Source organism: Ostrinia nubilalis, chromosome 3, assembly GCF_963855985.1.
Source record: "Ostrinia nubilalis chromosome 3, ilOstNubi1.1, whole genome shotgun sequence".
Lineage (NCBI taxonomy): Eukaryota > Metazoa > Arthropoda > Insecta > Lepidoptera > Crambidae > Ostrinia > Ostrinia nubilalis.
Genome location: NC_087090.1, coordinates 5415662 through 5439347, shown reverse-complemented (window position 1 = coordinate 5439347; position 23686 = coordinate 5415662). Strand labels below are relative to the sequence as shown.

Sequence of the window (23686 nt, the reverse complement as noted above, 5' to 3'; positions counted from 1 at the left end):
GCTTTATGTGCTCTGGAATTCACGTCGAGATGAATATCAGTAATTGCTCTTATATACAAAATAATGCAATATTCTTTCATTTTCATTTTCATTCTCTCTGATGCCATTTGAGGTTTCTTCAAACCTTGGGTTAAGCGTGCGACGTGAAAGTAAATATCTCCCTGAATAAGCACCAAATCGTTCCGAAATCTAAGATAGAACAGCGAAGCAGCCTCAGCTCATATCGACCTGTCTCAGTTGTCCCCACGGGCGACTAGACAAATCGACACAATTAATATGACGTATTACAGACTCCGACGCGGTTCCCAACCAACTAAATAAGACATTATTTCGCAATTGCCATTTGGCAATAATTGGTCTCAGGCTTTCTTCTTCTGTAGATGACATCAAGTTTCGTTACTAATAAAATTCAACAAGTGGTATAAAAACAGAAATAATGAATTCTCAAGAACAGTTTTGTCACACGTATGTAACTATGTACTTGAAAGGCCTTTGTTTCACACTCACTCAACACTTGCTATGGGTTGGAACCGCGGTTGGAACTAATGACTAACAAAAAGTCAATGCACTTAAAATTCTATAATGATGATTGATGACAGAGAAGCCGAATATGGTGAAAGTATTGAACAAAGAGTATAAAAACAAGAAGAAATTATGAGTTCTGGATTGTAATTACAATTACCATTCGATGACTAATAAATAGTGAATTGTAAACAAATAATGTATAGAGTTAGTAAAAGGTAGAGAACAATACAAAGAGTTGCGTTTGCGAGTGCACTTAACAAGAGGTTTTCTTCACAAAAAACAAACTGAAGGCGTTAAAACAACTTGTCACTGACTAAATGTTTGTTTAGTCTCCGAGCGGGACACACCCGCTTTGTTTAACATTCTCGGGTACACCCATAAAGCTTCGTTGTTTTTATCTATTTGTATGGCGAAATCGATAACGTCAGATACAACAAACTGCCCCCGGGGATACGAAAGTCGAGCAAAAAATGGAATTGGACGCTTATAATTTAATCTCATGCGCTACTTCCCACGTAAACCGGGGTTGGTATATTTTTCCAAAGCCGTGTTTATGGACAGCAATACTGGAGCAATGATTTTAAAATCATTTACTGCTACGAAGCTCTACCTACTTTCCAAATACTTGGGCGACTTTTTATCCGAGAAATATCAAATCCGCGCTTGAACAATTCTCTATTACACCTAAATCCAAGCCAGCGGAGCTTCGGCCAGATCAGTTACAATTTCGATAAAATATACTATTGGTGTTCCTATAATTGAAGGTTACCAGAAATATAAATCTTTAAATCCATTAATTTTCTAAAGCTGAGCAGAGCAAAGCAAATTGCTAGTTCTAACGTCGAAGTGTCTGCGCTGTCCCGCGGCAGGTGCGATGATACCGGCCATCGGAGCTGGTGTTAATTAGCCCCTTGCCGCTTGATTTATAGCCTAACTTTGTCTCGGAATAAACGCACCTATTTATTATTGCGCCTCCGAGACCAACGACGCGTCGAAGCAGTTCTGATGCCAGTAGATGCAGGAATAATCACCTAATGCTTGCTATTAACTTGAACGTAATAGAGTTATCGGAATTACAGTCTTACCAGGAAGTTATAGAACTCCAGCGCGCAATATTAAATGGAAAATTCTTTTTTACATCAGTCTGGCATACAGTGATTATAAATCATGGCGGAAATGAAAGCATGCAGCTGAACGCTCGTGTATCCCGCGACATCTCCCAACACCGTCACGGTTCGCAACTGTGGCGCTATTTTGATGAATGTGATAAACAATGTTCCGCCAGTCGGATCCATTATTCATTTGTAAATTAAAGTGGAAGTTGACTGTTATTCTGTATACTGCACTAGATAATATTAAATTGCAAGCAATAACAAAATGCAACCTATCGATACCTTCGGACTTCGGATTCTATTACGTTAATGGAGCCACCAGCTCCAGTAAGTAGGGCACGAGCAAACATTGCGTGACGGCTGTGGGCAAGTCATTCCCGCTACGGCAAGTACCACAGACCAGTTAGATTATTAATTTCACATGAACTCAGGGTAGGTATACTTAGTGATAGCCACGATATAATCAGCGATTAACATCACAAATGGCATAAATTCACAGATTGTAGACCATTGAAACCTATTCCAGCTGATAAGCTTTTCCTCCGTCCTGCCGCGTAGATAAGGAAAATGAATGAATGAAAGTCCGGATCAGATAAATGGTATAAGGAGCTTTTAATTTAATTACAGTTGCTTCTAAGAACAGATTTTGTAAACGATATGGCGACGTGTTCAATCAAAGACTAGATAAGTAGGCACAAATTCAATTGCAATAAATTGGTGTTCATTGAGCACCTATTACCTAATTACATCGTCAAGCGAGTCTACGAGAGAGTGCTCGTGGACAAACAAACCAGGGACTGGTGCCCGCATCTTTTGTTTTAAGATATTTGTAGCTTGTGGGGTCGCGGATGGGCTTTGTTAACGCTTTATCCACTTGTGTGACTAATAGTCACGTCTTACTTAAGGACCTGCTATTTATAGTTTACATTGGCAGAAGGTCTATTAATGAAACGAAGTTTATTATTCATCAGTCTAAGTAGATGGTAGAGTAAATAATTAAACGTAAAAGCTCGTAATATAATAGCGTTATTTGTGTAGTCATTTTCAGGCTACACTCATTCATTCATCAGAATTTGCTTTTTATAACTTGCTATTAAATTATTTTAATGTCATTGAAACATTAGTTCCTGAGTCACCGCGGATACGCTTGCGGTTGCTGCTAAATGTTGCAGAAATTCTAGGAAATTACCGAGGTTACGTCGGGTTTTGATATGATCGGTGACGAGTGGCGCCATATTGCTCATCCGCTATGGACTGCGGTCGCAGATTGCAGTTCCGACCCGCTGTACAGTTGGCTTCATAAACATTTAGATTTATTTTGAATCCTAAAACTGACTGAATGATAAATTTTTCATGCATATTTTCGAATTCCACTGTACATCACGGTCATTCCCACGCTATCAGCTGTTCACGCGTCGACGCGCTCATCAAGCCGTTCGGAATCCGCGTTACAGCGTCAGTGCAACCAGATAACGCTAAAGTTTCATGAATATGAAATAGTTTAGACTTTAAAGGCGGAATTACATTTTGTTAAGTGTAAAAACGGTGTAGCATTCAAACTATGCAAGGAAATAAACAGAGTTTTTAGCATAGTAGAATCAAACTCTACTATGGTTCTAGGCATTGCGCTAAACCATTCTAAATGATGCAGAAAAGATAAAATTATACCTAATCTTTAACAAAGGGAATCAAAGACACTTAACCGAAATCCGTTAGTCATAAATTTTAAAATTTTAGTATAAACAGGCGCCCGGTCGTAAAGCGAACTGAATTTATATCACCCTACACTGTAGCAATAAACTTCAGTAATAACTGCGGGTGTTGCTAAAGAGTCCAATTTGTCTGCATTGCACACGAACAGTTAACAATAGTAGAGGGAATGATTTATTGACAGTTAGCAGCGGTAAGCGTGAGCATGGTGCCCGGGAGAGCAATTTGCCACACAAAAACTGCCGTCCCGCTGGACAGACCTATATAGGCCGTCTAACGCGTTTTTATTGGCATCTAGGTACCGCTAATTTCTAATAACCCCATAGAAATTGTTCATATCGAAACTTTACCGGACGTTCTGCGACGTCGTCTCTACAAGTTACCTGTACCTTGTACAAGAAACACTAAGGTCGACGACCATTTAACACAGACAGGCTTTTTATCGTGCTACAATAATGACTAAATACCAACACCAACAACGTTTAGCACTTGGTTAATACCGTTTTCAGAACAATGACACCGCATTCAAGTACATGAATAGGTAGTTCATCACGCCCTTAGAAGAGGCATGACGAAGTATCTATTGTGGGATAATATACAGCCTTGTAAGAACAAACCTATCGTCGTGTGGATAATGGGCTGAACAAAATGTGTCAGCTAGGAGAAAGCCGAGCGGTTAGTTTCATTAGCTATCGAGATGAGGCGGCGCCTGATAGCGAAGCCATTACCGAGATAATTGCCTCCCAAAGACGACCGCCCATCTCACGCCCTGCCGCGTCGTTACCCGCTCCCGAGGTACACGCCGCACGACACACGGTGACATGAATAATGTTGGTTTTATAGCCACCATATCACTAAAACACCACAGAACGAGTGAACTACGTTATGACAAAGAAAGTGTGCCGCTAACGGTTTCATGTTGTCGTGTTATTGATACACCAGATAACAGATGATAAACTGACAGCCGCACTCCTATAATGGACGTAAAATTAGAGCATCGTCAAAATAGCTATTTTCAGCGATGCGCCCAATGAGGATCAGTACTGTTGTAGAAAATGCAATAAAACTAGTATCTACGTTAATCTTTAAGACATAAGAAAGATATATCTTTTTGAATTATCCAAATCGGACCATTACTTACGAAGATATTAAGTAATAAACATAGGCCGTTTTTGCCGCTAAAAGTCAACGTACGCAGGGCCGCGTGACGTCACTATATCCGAATCGAGCGCAGCCGGCGTACTATTGGGATGGAAAATATTTTTTTCCAGCTAAACTATCAGTTTTAGAAAAAAACTTTTAATAACATTTATTCATCAAAATAAAGTAACCCATCGACCAGTAATTTTTAAAAATAAAAATTGTGAAAAATAAGTATCGCTATGTCCAAAAACCACATTTTCATAGGATTCGATGGAATGCGGAGACGCGGTTGGGGTGAGTGTAACTTAATGATTGTTTGTATTGAACATAATAATACAAAATATGATGCTAATACCCAGTTTCTGGAATAAGGGGGGGGGGATAAGTCATACCTAGCTTATAGCCTGGGGGGAGGGGCAAGCCTTACCCAGCTTCTGGCCTTGGTGGGAGGGGGGGAGAGGCAAGTCATACCCAGTTTCTGGCCTGGGGGGGGGGGGGGTCAAGTCATACCCAGTTTCGGGCCTGGGGGGGTAAATCATACCCAACTTCTGGCCGAGGGGGAAGTCATGCCCAGCTTATGACCTGGGGAAAGGAGGGGGGCGGGGGAGTCATACCCAGCTTCTAGGCTAAGATTAAATAGATTTCCAGGAAGGTGCAGCTGTCCTTTCCTGCAGCAGCTGGCCCGCCCATGGGAACGGCGAATAGATAGGTAGGTACGTAGGTTTAACTCAGAAAAACTAAATAACAGGTAGGTATTGCGTGTACATCGAAATGATCTTCATAGCAATGTCTTGTAGCCTAGGCAGAGTGTATCTGCCTCAGCTATACCTTATTGTTAGAAGGAAATAAATTATACATTTTTATATTTTACTTGGAAGAAGACATGACTCTAAAAACACTTATGAACACTTTATTTGAATAAATCGCCAAATATACCACCGCGGAGACCCCAATCGCGTCTCTGCGTTCCATTGAATCGTATGAGCGTATTGATTTTTTGCGATATTTTTCACAATTTCTATTTTTAAAAATTACCTGCCGATAGCTTACTTTATTCTGATGAATAAATGTCATTACAAGTTTTTCTCTAAAACTGATAGTTTGGCTAGAAAAAAATATTTTCTATCCACGCAGTACGCCGGCAGCGTTCGGATCGGATATAATGACGTCATCGTCCCCGCGCCGGGCGGTCAGTGAACTTTTTTAGTAATTTGGCCATAACTTCGTCAATTTTTGTCGTAGAACAAAAATTTTTAGACTGTGTATTAAGGATTTCTTAGCCCTATAAATCTGCATTCACAGCTAAAAATCGAAATGATCCTCATTCTCTTGCACCAATCAACTGCAAACAATTTCATCAATAAACGTAGTCTGACATGTGGTTTTAATTAAGTTTATGAACACCAGTGGCATTATAAACATTTCGAAATCAATTATTTTGAGTAATAATAATGTTACATTAATTTGTAATATATTTGAACGGCACCTGGCTGGACACTTAAAAGCGATTAATTTAGCGCAAAGGCCGAGTCACTGAAGGGAGTCTTCTTTCGCTGATGTTGGCAGAATATTCGCTGCATAAACGGAGCTGCATAACTGGGTTAAAAGCTTAGCGTCATGTCGTTTACTTACAGGATAACAATAAGTACATTGTACATAGCATTTTTTACGATCGTATGCAATACCACTCGCTGTTAAAGTACAACTTTAATGGTTATGTCGTTTCTGATAATTGTATTTATTTTAAGCCACTTTAAAGCAATGAGGCTTAAAGTTTCATTTTTATTTTCTTTGGTGTCGCGGACACTAATCCGGTCTGGGACTATCGATTGCATCATGTAGGTAATACGATTAGCGTGCGAGCACTTGCAAAGCAGCTTTTCAGTTATAAAATTGAAGGTTCAATTTAAGTGATGATGTTTTTAATAAAATTGTAGTATAAGTTCTTATTGCCACAATAAATTCTTTGGAACTTTGGAACTAATGATAACGACACTGAGATGAGCTTGAATGCCTCATACATAAAAATATACTACCTAATAAGCATAAGTCACACATTGTCAGTGTAAATATATTCAAACAATATAAGACTAATCTACCAAATGAAGAGCACAGTAAAGTTTCTGGTTCTCACGGGGCAATAGCATTCTTGGTAACGATGAATAGTACAAACGATGCCATTATAACGTTGATACGTGCGATTAAAGTGAAAGCATTCAAATAAAAGTCATTTGATATAACGTTAGTATTATACATGATCAATTGACTAGCATTTTATCATATTGTGCTACGTACAATCAGGTAATTATCAATATTTACAACGTCGAGGTCACAGGTTATCCACACAGTGGTTATCATATAAATTCCCTAAAAATACCCAACTGTTCTGTTGCAAATTGGGTTAGCATTGACATTAATGAAGATGCGTATAGCACAGTGGTTAATGAGGATTTATGAAATTAAGGCACTTGCGTATTCATAAAACATGACCTCGGACATGGCAATCGTCATGTTGACGACCGTAAAGTTTTATTGCCTCGCCACAACAATATTATTATTGCAGAATAAACGTAATTTTGCCTTTGGCCGCCATGAATGATGTCATGTTTGCTGGATCGCAAATTTATGTAGAAAGACAACAAAGGCGAGGTATTACAAAACGCTTCTTATACCAAGAAGAAGAGTAATTTATTTCCATAAGTAACCAAACATAGGAAATAATATTGAATAACAATCAGTTTTGAAACACCACAGTGAGATTACATATGATGCATTGCTACAAACATATTCAAACTAAATTCAAAAGGGAAAGTGAGACCCCAAGAACAAGAGTTGATTTAGTGGAACTTACAACAAGTGAGGAAATCCACAAGAGGTTTTCGAGTTTTGTTTGATGCTCCCCTCGTCGCGACCGCGAGCTAGACAAGTAGACTGCATTGTGTCGCGGAATGTATGGGGCGTTTAGATCGACTCATTAAAGCCTACCGCTGAGTTATTGTTGGTGCTGGAGCGCGTTGTTGTCTCTCATCATATCTGAGGGTGGAAGCTTTTATACAAATTATGTCGTTAATTGGCTGTTTAAGCGTCTGTTTTAATCTCGGTAATCCTGAAAGTAATGCCGTATATTAGTACGCAACAAAAGCCGAGTTGGATTAATTATCGACTGATATATTCCGACAGATTTTCGGATGCTTGTTTTTCCCACGGCAGTGATCCGTGCGGTGATTTCAGTTAATCGATTGTGTTAGGTGTCGTTCCTATCGGAAACACAAAACACTGTGGCCAACTGAAACGGTCCGTGCTCCGCCACAATAGGATTTTGTTCGGTGTAGGTACATGTCGAAACCGAACTGACCAAAAGGTCATCATCATGGCATTGTGTTCCAAATTCCAACCACGTAGTTTGAGCTAATTCCTGAGGTGAAATTTAACCACTGGTTCAGTTCAAGTCAAACTTTGCTCTGACAAAATATAAAACAAAAATGAGTCATCACCGTAATATTAATATCATTAGATGCACTAAACTAAACTAAAACAATAAAAAGTTACTCGATTAATGAATGAATGAATGGAGAGTCTGGATTTAAATCAAGCCGAATGGTCCGTGTCAATCTCCAATTGAACTTATTAAACAAAATTGAAACGGTGTACAAAGTACCTTAATGTGCTACGAACGACACTAACGATGATTTATTGCTAATTCATAGTTAATGTATAGGGCTAGTTATGAGTTTAGGAATATACAAAGTCAAAGGGCAACTGCGGACATTATCGCCGTATAACGGGTCATTATTCGAAACAAAGATTTCAGAGAACCGGGGCTCTTCGTCAATACGCTTATTGTCCAAGTAGCTATGTAGTTAAGATGATGCCAATGACGTTAAGAGGTTAGGTAGATAATAAATAAATACGTATGTGAAAGAAGTTATAGACGTTATACAATGAAAGCAATTTTATTTTGGACTATAAACAAAAAAAAAATTGATCATTATGAAAACGTATTATAATAAACAATACATTTTTCCATTCCGAATACTGTCAGTTATTCTGCGTATTTTTTTTAAATATTCAGAGCCGGAAGTCTAGCAAAGTTTATTTCCTGTATGAATTTCCAATCAGTTTTCAGTTACGCCGCCGAGAAAATTGAATCACCGGGACGGTTTCAGTTCAAACATGCACCCGAAACAGACGAATTTTTCTCGAACAAGTTCAAATACACGTGAATAAAAGTTTAGTGGAACCTTATATGTAGAGGTGGATAACATGTTTACTACCAATTTACCACGGGCAATAAACCGACCAAAGGACTGCTTTTATATCTTGTGAAACGTACATCTAGATAATAATTCAGGAATGGCGCTTTTATTACGAGAAGGGTTCGGCTAAATATTCAGATTCAATATTAATTACATGTTTACAGTTTTAATGTAAATAAAATATACCAAACAATCATAAAAAGGTAGATAATGAAAAGTGATCGTATATCTGCAATTACGTAAGATAAGGCGTAATGTTTTCCGATGATTGTGCGCTGATATTGTTATTGACAGAATGCTACCAATGATGTTATCTATTGTTTCAGATTTGAAGATGAAGAAAAATAGAAACTGTGAGAGCCGGTGGTGGGTGGTATTATTAACTGCCACCTTGGCGGCTCCAGTCTTGGGTGAAGCCAGTGCTGGTCTGTTCAATGCCAAACTGAAGCAAGTCATCACATCGAGCACACTGAAATGGAACAACCTAAAGAAGGAAGTTATGGACACCTACGTCATTGGAGCTGATTCGCCGCAAGGTAAAATTATTAATTTAGTACTTACACCTCTTTTAAGTAAAAACCGCATTATTATTTATGAAATTAATGCTAATACATATTAATATTTTGTTGGCAGGTCCGATTTATCTGTGCCGAGCCAGGCATGAAGGAGACATGCTATTGGGTCAGCTGAGACCTGAATATACTTCCTGTGCAGTTTCTGGCAGCAAAAGTTACGACGTATTTGAGGTACTGCAAAACATTGAAAACGCATCATTGATTACTTGGAAACCATGGCTGAGGTTCTCTCCGAAACCCAGTGGTGGCGTGCTGGTTGATTCTTCAGTTGACTCAGTCTTTATTGGAAGATCAAAAGCTGAAAGTGGATTTTCACACAATATTGGAAGAATAGCTTATGACTTTGCTATAGGGAAATTGCTTACCTTTGACGATAAAAATAATGAAATCACCGAAACCCAAGGAGAAATTTTAGTCGAGGTTGAACCTGTGAGTTATAAGTTAGAGGATGTAGAGTTAGACTTGACTACTTTACAAGTCCGATCATCGGATCCAGAGATATTCGGGGAACGTGTTCTAAGAAACGAAGATAGTGTTGCAGCTACTGTTACAACTGCGATCGAATATGAATTTAATTACAGCATATCGTGGGGTCATGGCCATGGAATGGGTATTGGGTTGAATACCAGCATTGAGATGGGTGACGGTACTTGGTATCCACAACTAGAATGGGCTAACCCTTTTACAGAGAAGAAGACGAAGCTATACAACTTGGAAATATTTTTAGAACCAGGAACTGCTTGTAATGTCACATTCAGAGGAAATCGTACAGAGCGTGACGTTCAGTACACTGGCAAGCTGACAACATACTACAATGACCACGATCCCCGATCAAGGCAAATGCGTGGAGAGCGAACCGAAAACACTTTGGAAGTTGAAGCCGTGTATGGAGAAATTTATTATTTGGCCAACAACAGTTTGGTTCCCACTACCACGACTACGACAACTACCACTACCACGACCACAACGACCACAGCCGCGCCGACCATACCTACGGAATCAGATAAAAATAACATTCCCATTGCAATAATGAATCCTAATCAGCCCGGTGAGATAGACAGCAACAACTTGGTCAACACCAATGACAAGGTGCAGGAACCACGTCAGCAGGACATCAACGTAAAAAATGCAATGGTTGGGGCTAGACCAATGAGCAGCAATTCCAACGGCGCAGAAGTGACGGTTCTTTCCTTCACGTTACTTGTAACAGTCTTCGCGCTTTTATTTTAAGAAACAAGTATTAATATCCCCTTGTAAATAGCGAATCAGATAATCATCATTGATAGTTGCTTTGCCGTCTAGACAATATAATTTATTTGGCAACTAAGCTTGATGCTGTTGTTTGTTAACTGAGGAAGTTTTCGTAGATACTTATTGTAAATAGAGTATTTTTGTTTCTTCACATTCCTGTTAAGTGATTTCATTCCAATATGTAAATTGAGGAGCCAAAATTTATCACATAGCTGTAAATAGGTCTTGTAAATAGTTACGAATGTGGGGGTCGCAGAGCGACAGGAACCTTATTCAGAATAATGGAGGTTTAACACCGTAGATAGGAATATAGCGAGTGACACTGTTACCAACGCCACCATGTATGAGATCACAAATGGTATTAACCTATTAATCAACAAATGACAAATGTGATAATCCATAGATATACAAAATTACCTTTCTTGACATTTACCTGATATTAAATTAATGTTTACTGTAATATTTAACTGCCTTTAAATGCCAAAATTTTCCAACAAAATATCTTTGATACCAGTAGTAGTCCCCATGTATTGTAATAATCTCTACTGTATCGTGCCTACATAGTTTTAAATAACTTAATAGTTGTCAATCCAGTTACCCATTCCATTAAATAAAGCAAAGCTTAATTACATGATTTTGCTAATCGACACGTTTTGTCTCATCCAGAGCAAAGGTTTTTTGGGCGCAACGCAAGAGAGCCAGAAAATAAACGTATGTTGTTATAATTTCTGTTACGAACGCGCAAATAAAGCGATCATATCTTATCAGTACCTCCTATTTTGTAGTATTTTGTAATTTTATTTCTTTTTAATTGTTATTTTTAGTTTTAAGTTACAAGAGTTTAAAACCCAGAATTAAGAGATATTATTATTTTTAAATCTTTTAGCCTTTATCGATATTTAATTTATATTGTTTTTATTGATATTGTATTTAAATTTAGAGTCAGACAAATTCAAGCACTTAATAAATATATCGATGGATGACTTTGTTATTATTGCCAAAGTTGTAGCTAACATTTAAGTCTGCCTACATTTAGTTTAGGCCATTAACAAATCAATCATCCCTCCGTATTGAACTTGTACTAATATTTTTGTAAGTTCTTACAATATTAACATATTTCTGATACAAACTGATATCATTAGTATGCTTAGCGGATTTTGTCAATGTGTATAGAAAATGGATAATATTTTTGTATGGGTAGAAATCGATTGTAAGCATTCGCCTTAATGTAAAACAATATCTTCTTCACGTCTTCTAAACACTTTCATTGATTCATAGTAATAGTCGAAAGTGACATCGTTAAAATATTTATGAAATATTTTGCGCTGCAAGTTATTAAGACGATAATGTTAGTAACCAAAATTTGTCCTTTGTACGGTGATCTTCAAAACTTCGGTTAATTTGTGTCAATGTCCCACCTAGATGTACCATTACCTTGTAAGCTTTTAAAATAATTAGTGTTTACAATCATACATTTACTGCTTTAGTCAGGAATATTTTTTGACTTAAAATGATATTGTAAATTGATGTTAGTATTAATATTTTTTTGGAATTCGAGGCCTCTATGTTCAACGTCTAATTTTAGAGTATTGCTTACCCTCTCGTTAGGTAGTGAATCTGTTCCTTCTTGTTTAGGGCGTGTTCCACATTGTTGTACCTATGGAGTAAGTACAGGCGGCAGCACATCAGACTATACACTTTTGTTGGAAAATCGCCTCTATTATAACAATATTTAAGATGCCACTGTGTTTAGCATGACGTGCCGTCGTCTGTCCATCGGTCTCGCACCGATCAGCGAATATTTGACATCAACATTGTTTTGCAAAGCATAATTGTGATGTTCAATGTAAGTTTTATTTGTTTAAACTCATTAAAGTGTAATAAATCATATTTTGTGTTTTCTTTGTGGTAGCATAAGTCATACAGAATAAAATAAACGTTCCTCTTCTTTTATAGTTATAGAAATGAAGAAGCACTAATAGAACAAACTAAGATGATCTAGCCTCGGAATTTCTGATACATTTCAACATAAACAACACCGCAGATGTTGTAATTTATGGTAACACTATTTCCTATGTTAATTTAAGCAGGAGTCAAAAGTTCAAGCTGCTATTATGAGAACATTCTTGGGTATGAAATAATATGAATATATTATTTTCGTAGATTATTTCAATGGAACGTGTTCTATTGTAATAATGTAGGTATGTAGGTAATGTAGGCACTAAGTATAGTCTACAGCACATCAGACTCTACATTTTTGTTGCAAAGTCGTCCCTATTGCAACGACATAAAATGCCACAGTGTTAAACTTAATGTGCCGTGTTCATACTATTGGCAAGCACTCGAGCTATCCCTCCGTGCAGACGTCTCGGCGTAGGGGGAGCAGAAAGTGGCGCCTTTTGGTCTCCCCACGTTGGAGGGTGCCACAACAGTTGTAGGTAAAACGGAATAAAAATTATGCAAAGGTGTGTTGAAAGCCTGGCAAGAAATACGTGTGCCGTAATGACTGAAAAAATACAATAGGCAAAATTATATTATTTAGAGCCCTAGCTACTACAGGGAAAAAGCTTTGAAGTGTTGCTTAGTTAGTAGGTACCTACACTAAAATATAAAATCAAAACCTAAGATTTGGGGAAGAGCATTTCTTCCGCGTAAAAAAAGTCTCTTGCATGAGAAGCTCTTTAGCTTTTAGTATGTAAGAAATCTACAGGATATTGACAAAGTTAAGCCCCCCACGACTGTAATACAATTGATCATCATGATAACATTACATAGTAAAACAAAACAATAGAATATTAAATTAATAGGTGTTCTTAGTTCATTTAATTAACACACTGCAAGACCACTTTAATATTAATATATCGTCCCAGACCTTAAGTATCGTTAATAAACATTTATTAACTAATAGCAATTAATCAAACGGCACGTTTATGGGTTTAGACGAGTAAACACAACCGGCTTGAATGAGTGGGTGTATGCAAATAAACTCGGCTTCCGGCAACTATGTCATAGCATTATTGAGTTATTGTTAAAGGTCATACTATGTGATTTTACTTCAATACTGTAATGTGGTGAACATAACCTTGAATAAGAAGACATAACGAAACGACGTTTTTATTGTCTTCACAATAATATGACCATCTAAAACTGACAAGTGTAATAAAATGGCTAAGACTAGGTGTAAATTAGGAACCGTCACCATAATATAATTATTGTGTAATATGATTTCCTAGTCCTGGCTTTTTCATTTAATTTATTCGCAAGATCGCGAGTACTTACAGAATTTGATATTTTAAACACCCATGGGTGATTTGCTCAGTTTGTTTACTTTAAGAATAAAACGTGCTACCTGTTAAGACCTTAAACAGATTTATTTAAGGACGCTAACGAGGTGTCAGCAAACTCCAACAATAGAGTGTAGGCGGTGGCTGGCGCCGAAGGAGGAAATCAATCGACACCTGACTTCAGAGAATCTTCTCTGACGGTACATAATGAACTTTGTAATATTCACTGACCGATTAATTGAAAATAAACCAAAATAGATAGCCTCTATGAGTCCACTAGAGTAATTTTAAGTATAGTCCATGACGCATGCTGTTTTGGATTAAAACTGTATTGTAATTAAAATATCAACCATTCATCTCTGCTTGGGCCAGTCGCATCTAGAAATAAAATGTTGGTTTGATCAAATGCTGGCGATAAGGGCCGAATGACGTTGATTACGTTATGCAGAAGCTTTCGGAAAATATTCATGGATATTGCCATTTAGCTATCAAAGTATAACATCAGCTATCACGACAGTACTATTTTCCATAAATATGTATTGCGTCTTAACTTTTATCAAATGATTTTTACACGCTTTTCATAATTAATGGGCGCTAGATAAGTGCGAATGCTAATTTTAGTTATTAGCGGGAATTAGAGCCATTATAACGGAATGGCTGGATGCCTTGACATTAGCGGGTAGGCAGGCTCTTCGTTGGAATTATAACATTACTGTAAAAGTTCAGGGCGCTGACATTTCCAAGCGCTAAGGTGGGAAATGTAGAGTAGAGCTCTATTTTAGGCGCCAGCTAAAATACGCCTGCAGATTGTAACTGAAAATCCAAAATAGAGTTACCAGTACCACTTGAATAATTAGAATCGCCGTAACTTTAAGTTTAGAATTGGATATGTAAAGCGCGAATAAAAGTATATTTAAATAAGTTTAATAATGTACTGTTTAAATAATTTTAAGAATACAAATAAAATCCTCATATTCAAACAATTATATTTCATATTGCTGTGAGAGGACTAGCTTCTACCGTCTCTAGGATTTTTATTTTTGGTATGTTTTATTCAGATAAGTTATTGAGGAAGTACATAAAATAATACATAATATAAAGAAGGGGCCGCTCGCCAGCGGTGTTCAAATGGAAAAATGGCAGCACAAGCCCTGTTGGGCTATGCACGTAAAGCCTATAGCTCCATAAAAAGGCAATTCTGAAAGCTCCAATGTTCCACTAAGACGATAAAACCCGGTAAAGGTGAAGTAAATGCCTCATTGTTTAATTTGCGCCGCGAAACATTTATTTATAAGTACTATATTAGAGTTGCTGGATGGTTTTACATAAAAAGAAACACACTTTTTATAAAACACGACACCTTTGTGTACAAAGTCACGATTCGAGCAACTGCTAGAAACGCTAATAAATAAATAACGTTTTAGCAAAGCTATATGCATTTTTCATTATGACAAGCGAGAAAAACATTTACTTTTTATATTTCGTCTGCGATGTTATCGATGAGGAAAATTCGCATTTTCCTTAGGTGTTATTTATATCAGTCAACAGAACAGATGGTGGGGCTCTGACTTGGAACTTGGGATTGTAATAAAAGTTCCGAGCACACAAGAGTAATAGCGAATAAATCTTGTGGAAGAAAGAGTTATACAAATTCAAACGACGCACAAGTTCGGCTCGGTTGTCCGCGCGCCGATCGAAATATTACCTTTATTTTTGTAACAAGCTTTTGCCCTCGGCTTTGCTCGCATAATTTCAGTGTAGCTGGCACTGAAAGACTTTATCGCGCACGTGTCACCTTTTCAAAAACTGGAACAAAACTATGCTATTTTTCACTGGGTTTCAGCAATGTAAATGTAACAGAAGCTATACTAACTTTCTTAATTTCATTGTTTCAATACTCCATCTTTCTTCTAAAATAATTATGATTGATTCAGCGGCTTGCATGTGAGTATAAGTCCATCATTTACCAACCAAGCGTGAAATATCGGTAACTTTTACCTAACCACAAACTATTTAAAAGTAACAAGAACTTGTGTTGGTTTAAACAGCAAGTGCCTTTAAAGTGTTAGATAAGATACGTCATATTCGATATGGTGTATAAATAATGCTATAACAAGTCACAAGATATTACATATCCACATAGCGTCTGCATATTTTTTACCACAGACAGACTTAAACGGTCGCTTAGATGGAAAGCGCATCTTCAATTCAACGCGAAACCATAAAAACAATAAAGTATATGAGGGTAAGAGAGACCGTTGCATAAATAGTGGTGTTCCTTTTCACCCGGGGCGCATTCAGCGCTTTGTGAGAAAGACGTTCTCGCTTTAGGAGTGCAGAGTTCTCAAAGGTGCTCCGAGCAGCTTTAATTATTCCCTGCATGTGGGCGGGCGAGCCTCTTGGGATGTGTGTGACGTAATGGAAGAGAATTCAGAATACCGCTGTTTGTTTTAGCCATCGAATTTAAATATCTACCGCTCTGATAGAGCTGAAAAATGTTTACATGGCTAATCTATTTAGCATCAAAGATAAGATAAATTAATAGATTCAAACTTATGATTAGATTTAGAGATTTAAATTTTAGACCAAATCATAAGCTCAAATCTATTCTTGAGTGTAGATTCTTACTCGAATGAGTAGACATTCTTGAAGGTGGTTTACTATGACTTCATAAAATAATAATAATTAAACAATATAAAAAATTCAACGAAGTTAAAACAGAAAATGATAAAATTGAAACAAAAAGAAGAAAAAGAGAGCGGGCTCGTCCGGGATTTGAACCCGGGACCTCTCGCACCCTAAGCGAAAATCATACCCCTAGACCAACGAGCCAGTTACCTGATTGACGAAATTATGTTTCAAATCGTTTATAGTAAATTAGACTGCTTATCATTATAATTCTGTTCTGTATGATTTTATCATTAATCATTAAATTAATAAAAAAAGTTAAGTGGCCAAGCCTGACTAGACACTTTCGTTGTAAAGCAATATAATATTTTTATAACAATGAAACAATTATTAACCAACAATAATAATATTAGGTATATCGAGGATCGTTGTGAGGTGTAGGTAATTGGAGGATGTTAACTATTTCAAAACAATGTTCTAAATTATTTTTAACTAAGTATAAACGATACAGATCTAAAATAATACTGATTTATTGGTTATAGATACTAGGTACAAGTTTTTTCCCGCCAAGCATGTGTTCAATAATTGATATTGTATATTATTGCATTAAACATGGATGCACGTGTGTGGAACTCATTGTAGGTAGGTAGTAGTAGCTATGATTCTATTATAGTGCAATAGATCTATTTGTCTGGTCATCTCGTGGCTCAATAAGCAGGGCAAAAAATAGGGCAGAGTGTACGCAAGAATGGGAGGACTCTGCAGTAATATACCTACATCTGACCTGACAGCACATTAAACTTACTTTTATTGCAAAATAGAACCTATTGCCACTACGATAAGACGCCACGCAATAAAGCTGGATTTGCCGTCAATGGTAACTAGAGGCAGCCCCGATTATTCTTATCTTGTAATCGATTTGTCATCGCCATAACTACGGAGAGCATAGAATTTACAGTATAAAAGCCTTTATCGGATTTGGAAAGAGTCTGAATAGGTATTTAGGTCATAAAAGAGCTATTAGGTAGGTACAATATAGGTTTTAAGGCCCAAGACGATTTTTTGTGAAACATTTCTTTGGATAGATCGAAAAGACGAATCTAAGATCATTGTTTCTTTTTCTAACTTTTTCTACACAAAAAAGTCAGTTAAAAATACATTGCTGGGCACAATAAAAAGAAATCTCGGTAATGATTTACGAATTACGATTCACATTCAGGTTAATTTATTTACCAATATTACAAGACGGTCATTAGGCGTAACAAACAATACTCACTTAATTTATTAAACTTAAATAAAAATCATTCTAAAATAAATTTCATGTAATTACTTTGAATGTAATGTTGTTGGTATACCTTAATAAATAAATAAATAAAAATGTATTCATTTAGATAGGTACTATCATAATCAAATCATGCTTTTATTAATTTTACCTAGTAAATATTTCAATACATGTGTGTAATTTGCGATTGTTCTAAAATTAATAAATTAGGTTGAATTTGATGTTAAGATTTCACAAATAAAGTTTTTTAATTAATTAACAGATATTGAAGTCGCATTTTTAATTAGGTCTAAGTGAACACCACCCGCACGCAATGATACTTTGCAGTATAAAGTAAGACGTGTGTGCAGTATCATAATTAAACATCCTTTCTCAGTCTTCCTCGATCTATCCCTGCGTTTCGTCGATTAGATCAGTGTCAGTAGGCCGGGACGTGCCTGGAACGCTAACATCGTCCCCTGGGACCCCATTAGCATACCTACTAACCACTGTAAAACCGTTGTGCAATATTAAACCGCCTCCCATAGGACGCCTGCATAACTGTCCTCGCATGCGATAGCCAAGTCATGAAATATGCAGTATTGCAGTTATTACGTAATAAGAGATAGACGATAATGTAGGTAAAGAATCCGGAATATGTGCTGAATTGAAGTTGATTAAATAAATGATTCGTAATTTATAATATTAGTAGGATAACACTGATCGGCTGATAAAATAATAACATAGGTATGTAAGCACCGTTGCAGAGCTTCCAGTCCAGCTTTCATAAAACATTATCCCATTAATCCCATTTAACTTTAAGTTTTTATTTACATAGCAGTTATTTTTTAGGAAGATTTTGAAAGTAAGAATAAATATTTAGTTCGCACTTGCAATTTTTTAATGAGTAAATAAAATTATAAATTCCTAAACTCATTCAAATAACAGAATTTTAGCTTACGAACAAAATAGTGGCAAAAAACACGGGCTCGTCCGGGATTTGAACCCGGGACCTCTCGCACCCAAAGCGAGAATCATACCCCTAGACCAACGAGCCGTGCTTGTGGTGGGCGAATTTAGCAATCGCGATAGCCCCGAAGAAGCAGCGCGCGAGTGTGTCACGAATCACGATAACAACCAGTTTCCATGGTGAAAGGCACTCGTCATTTGTGGACAAGCGATGCGATGCACGGACGATAGGACATCAAGCTAAGCACAGTAGCGTTTTATCTCGTTGTAAGACAGGCTATTTTGCAACATAAATGCATAGTCTGATGTGCTATCGACTGTACAAGTGCAAAGACGACACAAGTTGAGAGCAAGTTGTTTGTACCTACTACGCGAAATAAATGTTTTATAGTTAGGAATGTGTTTTCTTTCTTAGATACAAATTCAAACACAAGTTAGACAATCGGTGAAGGTTGGTATCATCAGTTTATCAGCTGTCAACGCAGCCACGCAGGTCATGCGAAAGACAACACAGCAATCTCTCATCTCATGACATTGCCTAACAACAAGAAATCAACTGGCTGGCTACACTGGACTCACATGAGTAGCAGCGGTGGGAACGAGAGGTGGGAATAGTAGTCCCGTAACAAGAACTCAGGAGTCAGGAGCGGTCATCCTTTCCGAAAATAATTAAACCTACCTACTTAATAGACTCTTATGTCTTTTTAAACGAAAGCGATGACAGGATGATCATAAGTTACTGGTTGATTATTCACTACACCGAATATAGACAAGTATTTTAATTTTATCATATTAATAAACTATTATAGGTACCTAGAGTACGCATAATTCTACATTTTAATATCTACTTGCTTAAGCTTAAGGACCTTTGCAACATGAAAGCTAGCTAGCTGACGCACCCTGACGTCAGAAATCGTGCCTGTATTGAGGACGAAGGATTTGATAGCATTGATTTCAATGTTATTTGCCCCATTACTTTCACACCTGTAGATTTACAGACTTCACAATAACCGTGTAATTATTTGCTGCAGGCTTTTATGCTCAATATTTATGTATTTTTTTATTGGTTGTGTTTTCAAAATTTTCCGTACAGAATCATTGAAGATGACGACCAATAAAAGTTTAATGTAGATTGGCTCATCAAAATGTACCTATTGTAGTAGTTTAGATTCAAGGTGACTTTGAATAAAGTTGAACATCTTTCGCCTTGTGCGCTGGGTGCAATAAATTTAACTATGTACTTAACTAGTGTAGGTAGATTCTATAACATTGCTAAAAAAAGCAAAGGTAGGTACAGTCAGCGTCAAAAGAAAAGGCAATGTAAACATGTTCATACTTTTTCACGCGAAATTGAGAATTTCCAGCTCAACATCTTGGCATTTTTTCAAACTTGCAGGCTGATGCAGATGCAGATTGCAGCAAACAAAACAACCAAAATAAAGTAACTTCTTATGTAAAAAATATCTTTTAAACATTTTTAAAAGATAATTTTTAACTAGGTGTAAAAAACAATTCTAGCTTTCAATCCGCCCGAAAAGGCTGTTTTTAGGGTTTTCCCGGAAATTATTCGATTTTTTCTCGCCGTAAAAGGAACCATCCTTGAACTTCAACGAACATTAAAAAAAAAGAATTGGCAAAATTGATCCAGGCGTTGTTGAGTTATGCGCTTACCAAAACATTTTCCGATTAATTTTTATATTATAGAAGATTAATTAACTATGAAATGGCTGCAGTGATAAATGATATTAGCACTTGTAAGTTCTAGTAGTCACTTTGTGCCGTAGTCCAACGGAAGAGTGCAATATCCTAGTGTAATCCAGCTGTCAGTTGACGTAACCTAACCATTGCACGAAATTGGGACATTACCCAATAAAATAAGTAATCTTTCATCATAAAATAAAAGAACACCTATGATAAATTTTCATGAATTCAAATCGTCAGTCTTGCGCGACTTTTATAAGCTTGATTTGTAAAAGTCCAAAATATTGTAACTTTGTAAGTAGGAAGGTGTGTAAGATGAATCTCTGACACCATTCCAAATCCTTGTTATCCTACTAATTTTATAAATGCGAAAGTTTGGATGTCTAGATGTTTGTTACACTTTCACGTAAAAAGTACTGAACGGATTTTGTTGAAATTTTACAGTATTATTGTTTATAACCCAGAATAACTGGGACCATTGCTTTTCTTGATGTTCATCAATGATCTCGTTGATCTCCTATCGTCCCCATGTCTTCTTTATGCGGATGATCTAAAAATCTTTACCACCATAGCAAACAGTAGTGATTGTCTCAGGTTGCAACGCGAACTCGATGCAATATCATCATGGTGTCGGTCTAATTCTAAGCGTTGGTAAGTGTCATATCATCTCTTTTACTAAAAGAAAAAAACACAAAGTCCTCTTTGATTACCAGCTGGATGGTCATAAGTTGCATCGGTCGACAGTCGTCAGGGATCTTGGCGTATTGTTTGACGATCAACTCACGTTCAGAGATCATTATGACCATATCATATCTAAGGGACTCAGAGTGCTTGGTTTCGTGGCTAGGTCAACCAAACAATTTAAGAACAACCTAAGTCTTCTTTATACCTACTATAGCCTTGTCAGAAGCTGCTTAGAATACTGTTCTGTAATCTGGGCACCCAGCTACACAGTTCACTCTGAGAGAATTGAAAGGGTACAAAAAAATGCCTCAGGATCTTATCCTTCAGAGCCGGACTCCACCGAAAACTGGTCCTATCAGGACAGGCTTCGCCACTTCAAGTTGACACCATTGATAGTGCGTAGAAAGCAACAGGATCTTCTTCACCTACATAAGATTTTGCACTCTGCCTTTGACTCCCCTATTTTGCTTTCCTTGCTTAACTTTAACGCCAGAATTCTTTCTAGAAACCGCAAAAAGACATTTGTATTGCAAGTATTCAAGAATAACACGTCCTTTTTCAACCCAGTAGTACGAATGTGTCGGCTTTACGATGAACTGCTACAGAACGATAGCAAAACATCGATATCACTAGATCTCGATATTTTTGAGCCTAAGCACGTCCGATTCCGTCGCAGCGTCAAAAAGATCCTCAACTGCGCTTCCTCTTCGGGCATTACTTTGACATAGCTAGTATTGTTACCTATTTGTTTTAAAACTAACTTACTATATTTAATACTGTTAATTAAGACAATAATATAATACTGGTTACGCAATATTTTAACCATGCTGTGTGTACACGTTATTTGAGTGATGATCTAGATCTAAGCATAAGTTACTTTCTTTATATATTATTTGTGATTGTTACTTGTTGTGTATGCCTAATAATAAATAAAATAAAAAATAATAACATGTTTAGGCTATAATAAATTATTAAATTATCGTTATAAATAACGATATGTGATAAACTAAATTTCACGCGGGTGAAGCCGCGGGCAAAAGCTAGTATCAATCAACGATTCGCGTTTTTGTTTTGTTATCGTCATGCCATCTTTGTAATAAAAATGTAACCCTTTTGTATAAAATGGTTCAAATACTCAATTATGCTTTTATAAAGAACGTAATATAGCTACTCAACAAGAGATGGCGCTGCAAAAATTTTGATACAACCCATCCCTAAGAAAAATTTGGGTAAAAATTTAATACGGAAAAACTAAGAACCTACATTTAAAATTAGTGAATAAATGGGTATAACGGCGGACATTTTAAAATTTATAATCACAATGAATAATAGGTACTTTGCAGAGATTTTTATCACAGAAATATTAAGTAATAATTAAACTACTCGACAATAGATGGCGCTGTTACACCGAAACGAGAAATGAATAAGTATTTCGAAATACATAAATTGACATAGCTAAAAAAATCTCATTATCACTCACCCATGACACCTAGTTGTTGAGGGGATAAAGGGGCAGCATCACCCCCACCAGATCCAATAGATCCCGATGCTAGTGATAATCTCTCACTGAATCCTAAAGGACTGCTCCTACCACCACTGCTAGCTATGGATCCCATGCCTGCAAGTTAAATAAATAATAGAATAAGATTTTTGTATTATTAAGGATCAATAAAATATGATTTACTAACTATTCAGATAGGCTCTCTCTACATCCTACATAACAAATAAGTTTGTAGTTAATTAAAGTTTGTAATTAAAATATGCACATAACAGTGTAAAATTAGCAGGGGATAATAATAAACTTGAGCACTCAACTAATGTTTTATATATTACCTCCATTGGGACTCCTCATTCGAGATATTCTTTTATTAATAGCTCGTTGAATCCTGGGGTTTAAAATAGGCTTTGCTCGCCGTCTTGCTAAATATCTGGACAGAACTCCCACTACCATAGCACTTGTCCCAACCACACCAATGCTCCATAGAACCACCTATGGAAACAAATAATAGTAGTATTGATGACAAAATGTTGATTTGAATTAAACAAATAAAGATAAACAAACCTTTTGAGAAGTTGTTAGCTGTATTTCACTGAAACCTATTGCTTGATGCCAATGCTTTAATTTATTCACTAAAGGGCTAGCTTGTATCAGCAGCTGCATCTTGTAATTCGTATGTATACTGTTTTAGGATTTATTTACAATACTGACATGGACTATGTATTGATGTAATCAGAACACTTAGGTTATGTGTCAACACAATATCACTTGACTTTTATTTCCACAGTTTTTATGAGTCAAAAGTTTGTTTGTTTAATTAATTAATTCCCACTTTCCGCAGACCGTTCAACAAAACTAACCAACACTCAGAAGAAATTATTCAACTCAAAATTCCCGCAGCCACTCACTTGGCTGACAGCAGCTGCAGCTGACTGACATTGACAATAATGACATTTGACATACTGGTTTCGTTTAGGAATACATGAAACACATAATTATGTAAAAACTTTAAATGCTTTTGCGTGAAGATAGTTGATAAGGAGAGGGCATAATGAATCTCTCAATCGAAATTCCTTGCTCTGCAATGGA

General features: G+C 36.7%; 2 protein-coding genes and 2 non-coding genes across 4 annotated transcripts in view; 1 reads left to right on the top strand and 3 right to left on the bottom strand.

Moving 5' to 3' along the window:
* LOC135087694 (protein unzipped) overlaps nucleotides 1–12462 on the top strand; it is a 36141-nt gene extending 23679 nt beyond the window's left edge. The window contains exons 3-4 of the mRNA XM_063982445.1: nucleotides 9073–9282; nucleotides 9380–12462. Coding sequence (XP_063838515.1) covers nucleotides 9081–9282; nucleotides 9380–10551 — 1374 coding nt within the window. The 5' untranslated portion in view covers nucleotides 9073–9080 and the 3' untranslated portion in view covers nucleotides 10552–12462. The remainder of the gene's footprint in view (nucleotides 1–9072; nucleotides 9283–9379) is intronic.
* Nucleotides 1–23514, bottom strand: part of LOC135087699 (mitoguardin) — a 75157-nt gene extending 51643 nt beyond the window's left edge. The window contains exons 1-3 of the mRNA XM_063982452.1: nucleotides 23162–23514; nucleotides 22933–23089; nucleotides 22580–22717 (exon numbers count right to left, since the gene is read on the bottom strand). Of these exons, the coding sequence (XP_063838522.1) occupies nucleotides 22580–22717; nucleotides 22933–23089; nucleotides 23162–23260 (394 nt within the window). The 5' untranslated portion in view covers nucleotides 23261–23514. The remainder of the gene's footprint in view (nucleotides 1–22579; nucleotides 22718–22932; nucleotides 23090–23161) is intronic.
* On the bottom strand, nucleotides 16617–16688 carry Trnap-agg (transfer RNA proline (anticodon AGG)). The gene has a single exon. It is a non-coding gene; the product is annotated as a tRNA-Pro (tRNA).
* On the bottom strand, nucleotides 18731–18802 carry Trnap-ugg (transfer RNA proline (anticodon UGG)). The gene has a single exon. It is a non-coding gene; the product is annotated as a tRNA-Pro (tRNA).
* Nucleotides 23515–23686: the final 172 nt, after the last annotated feature.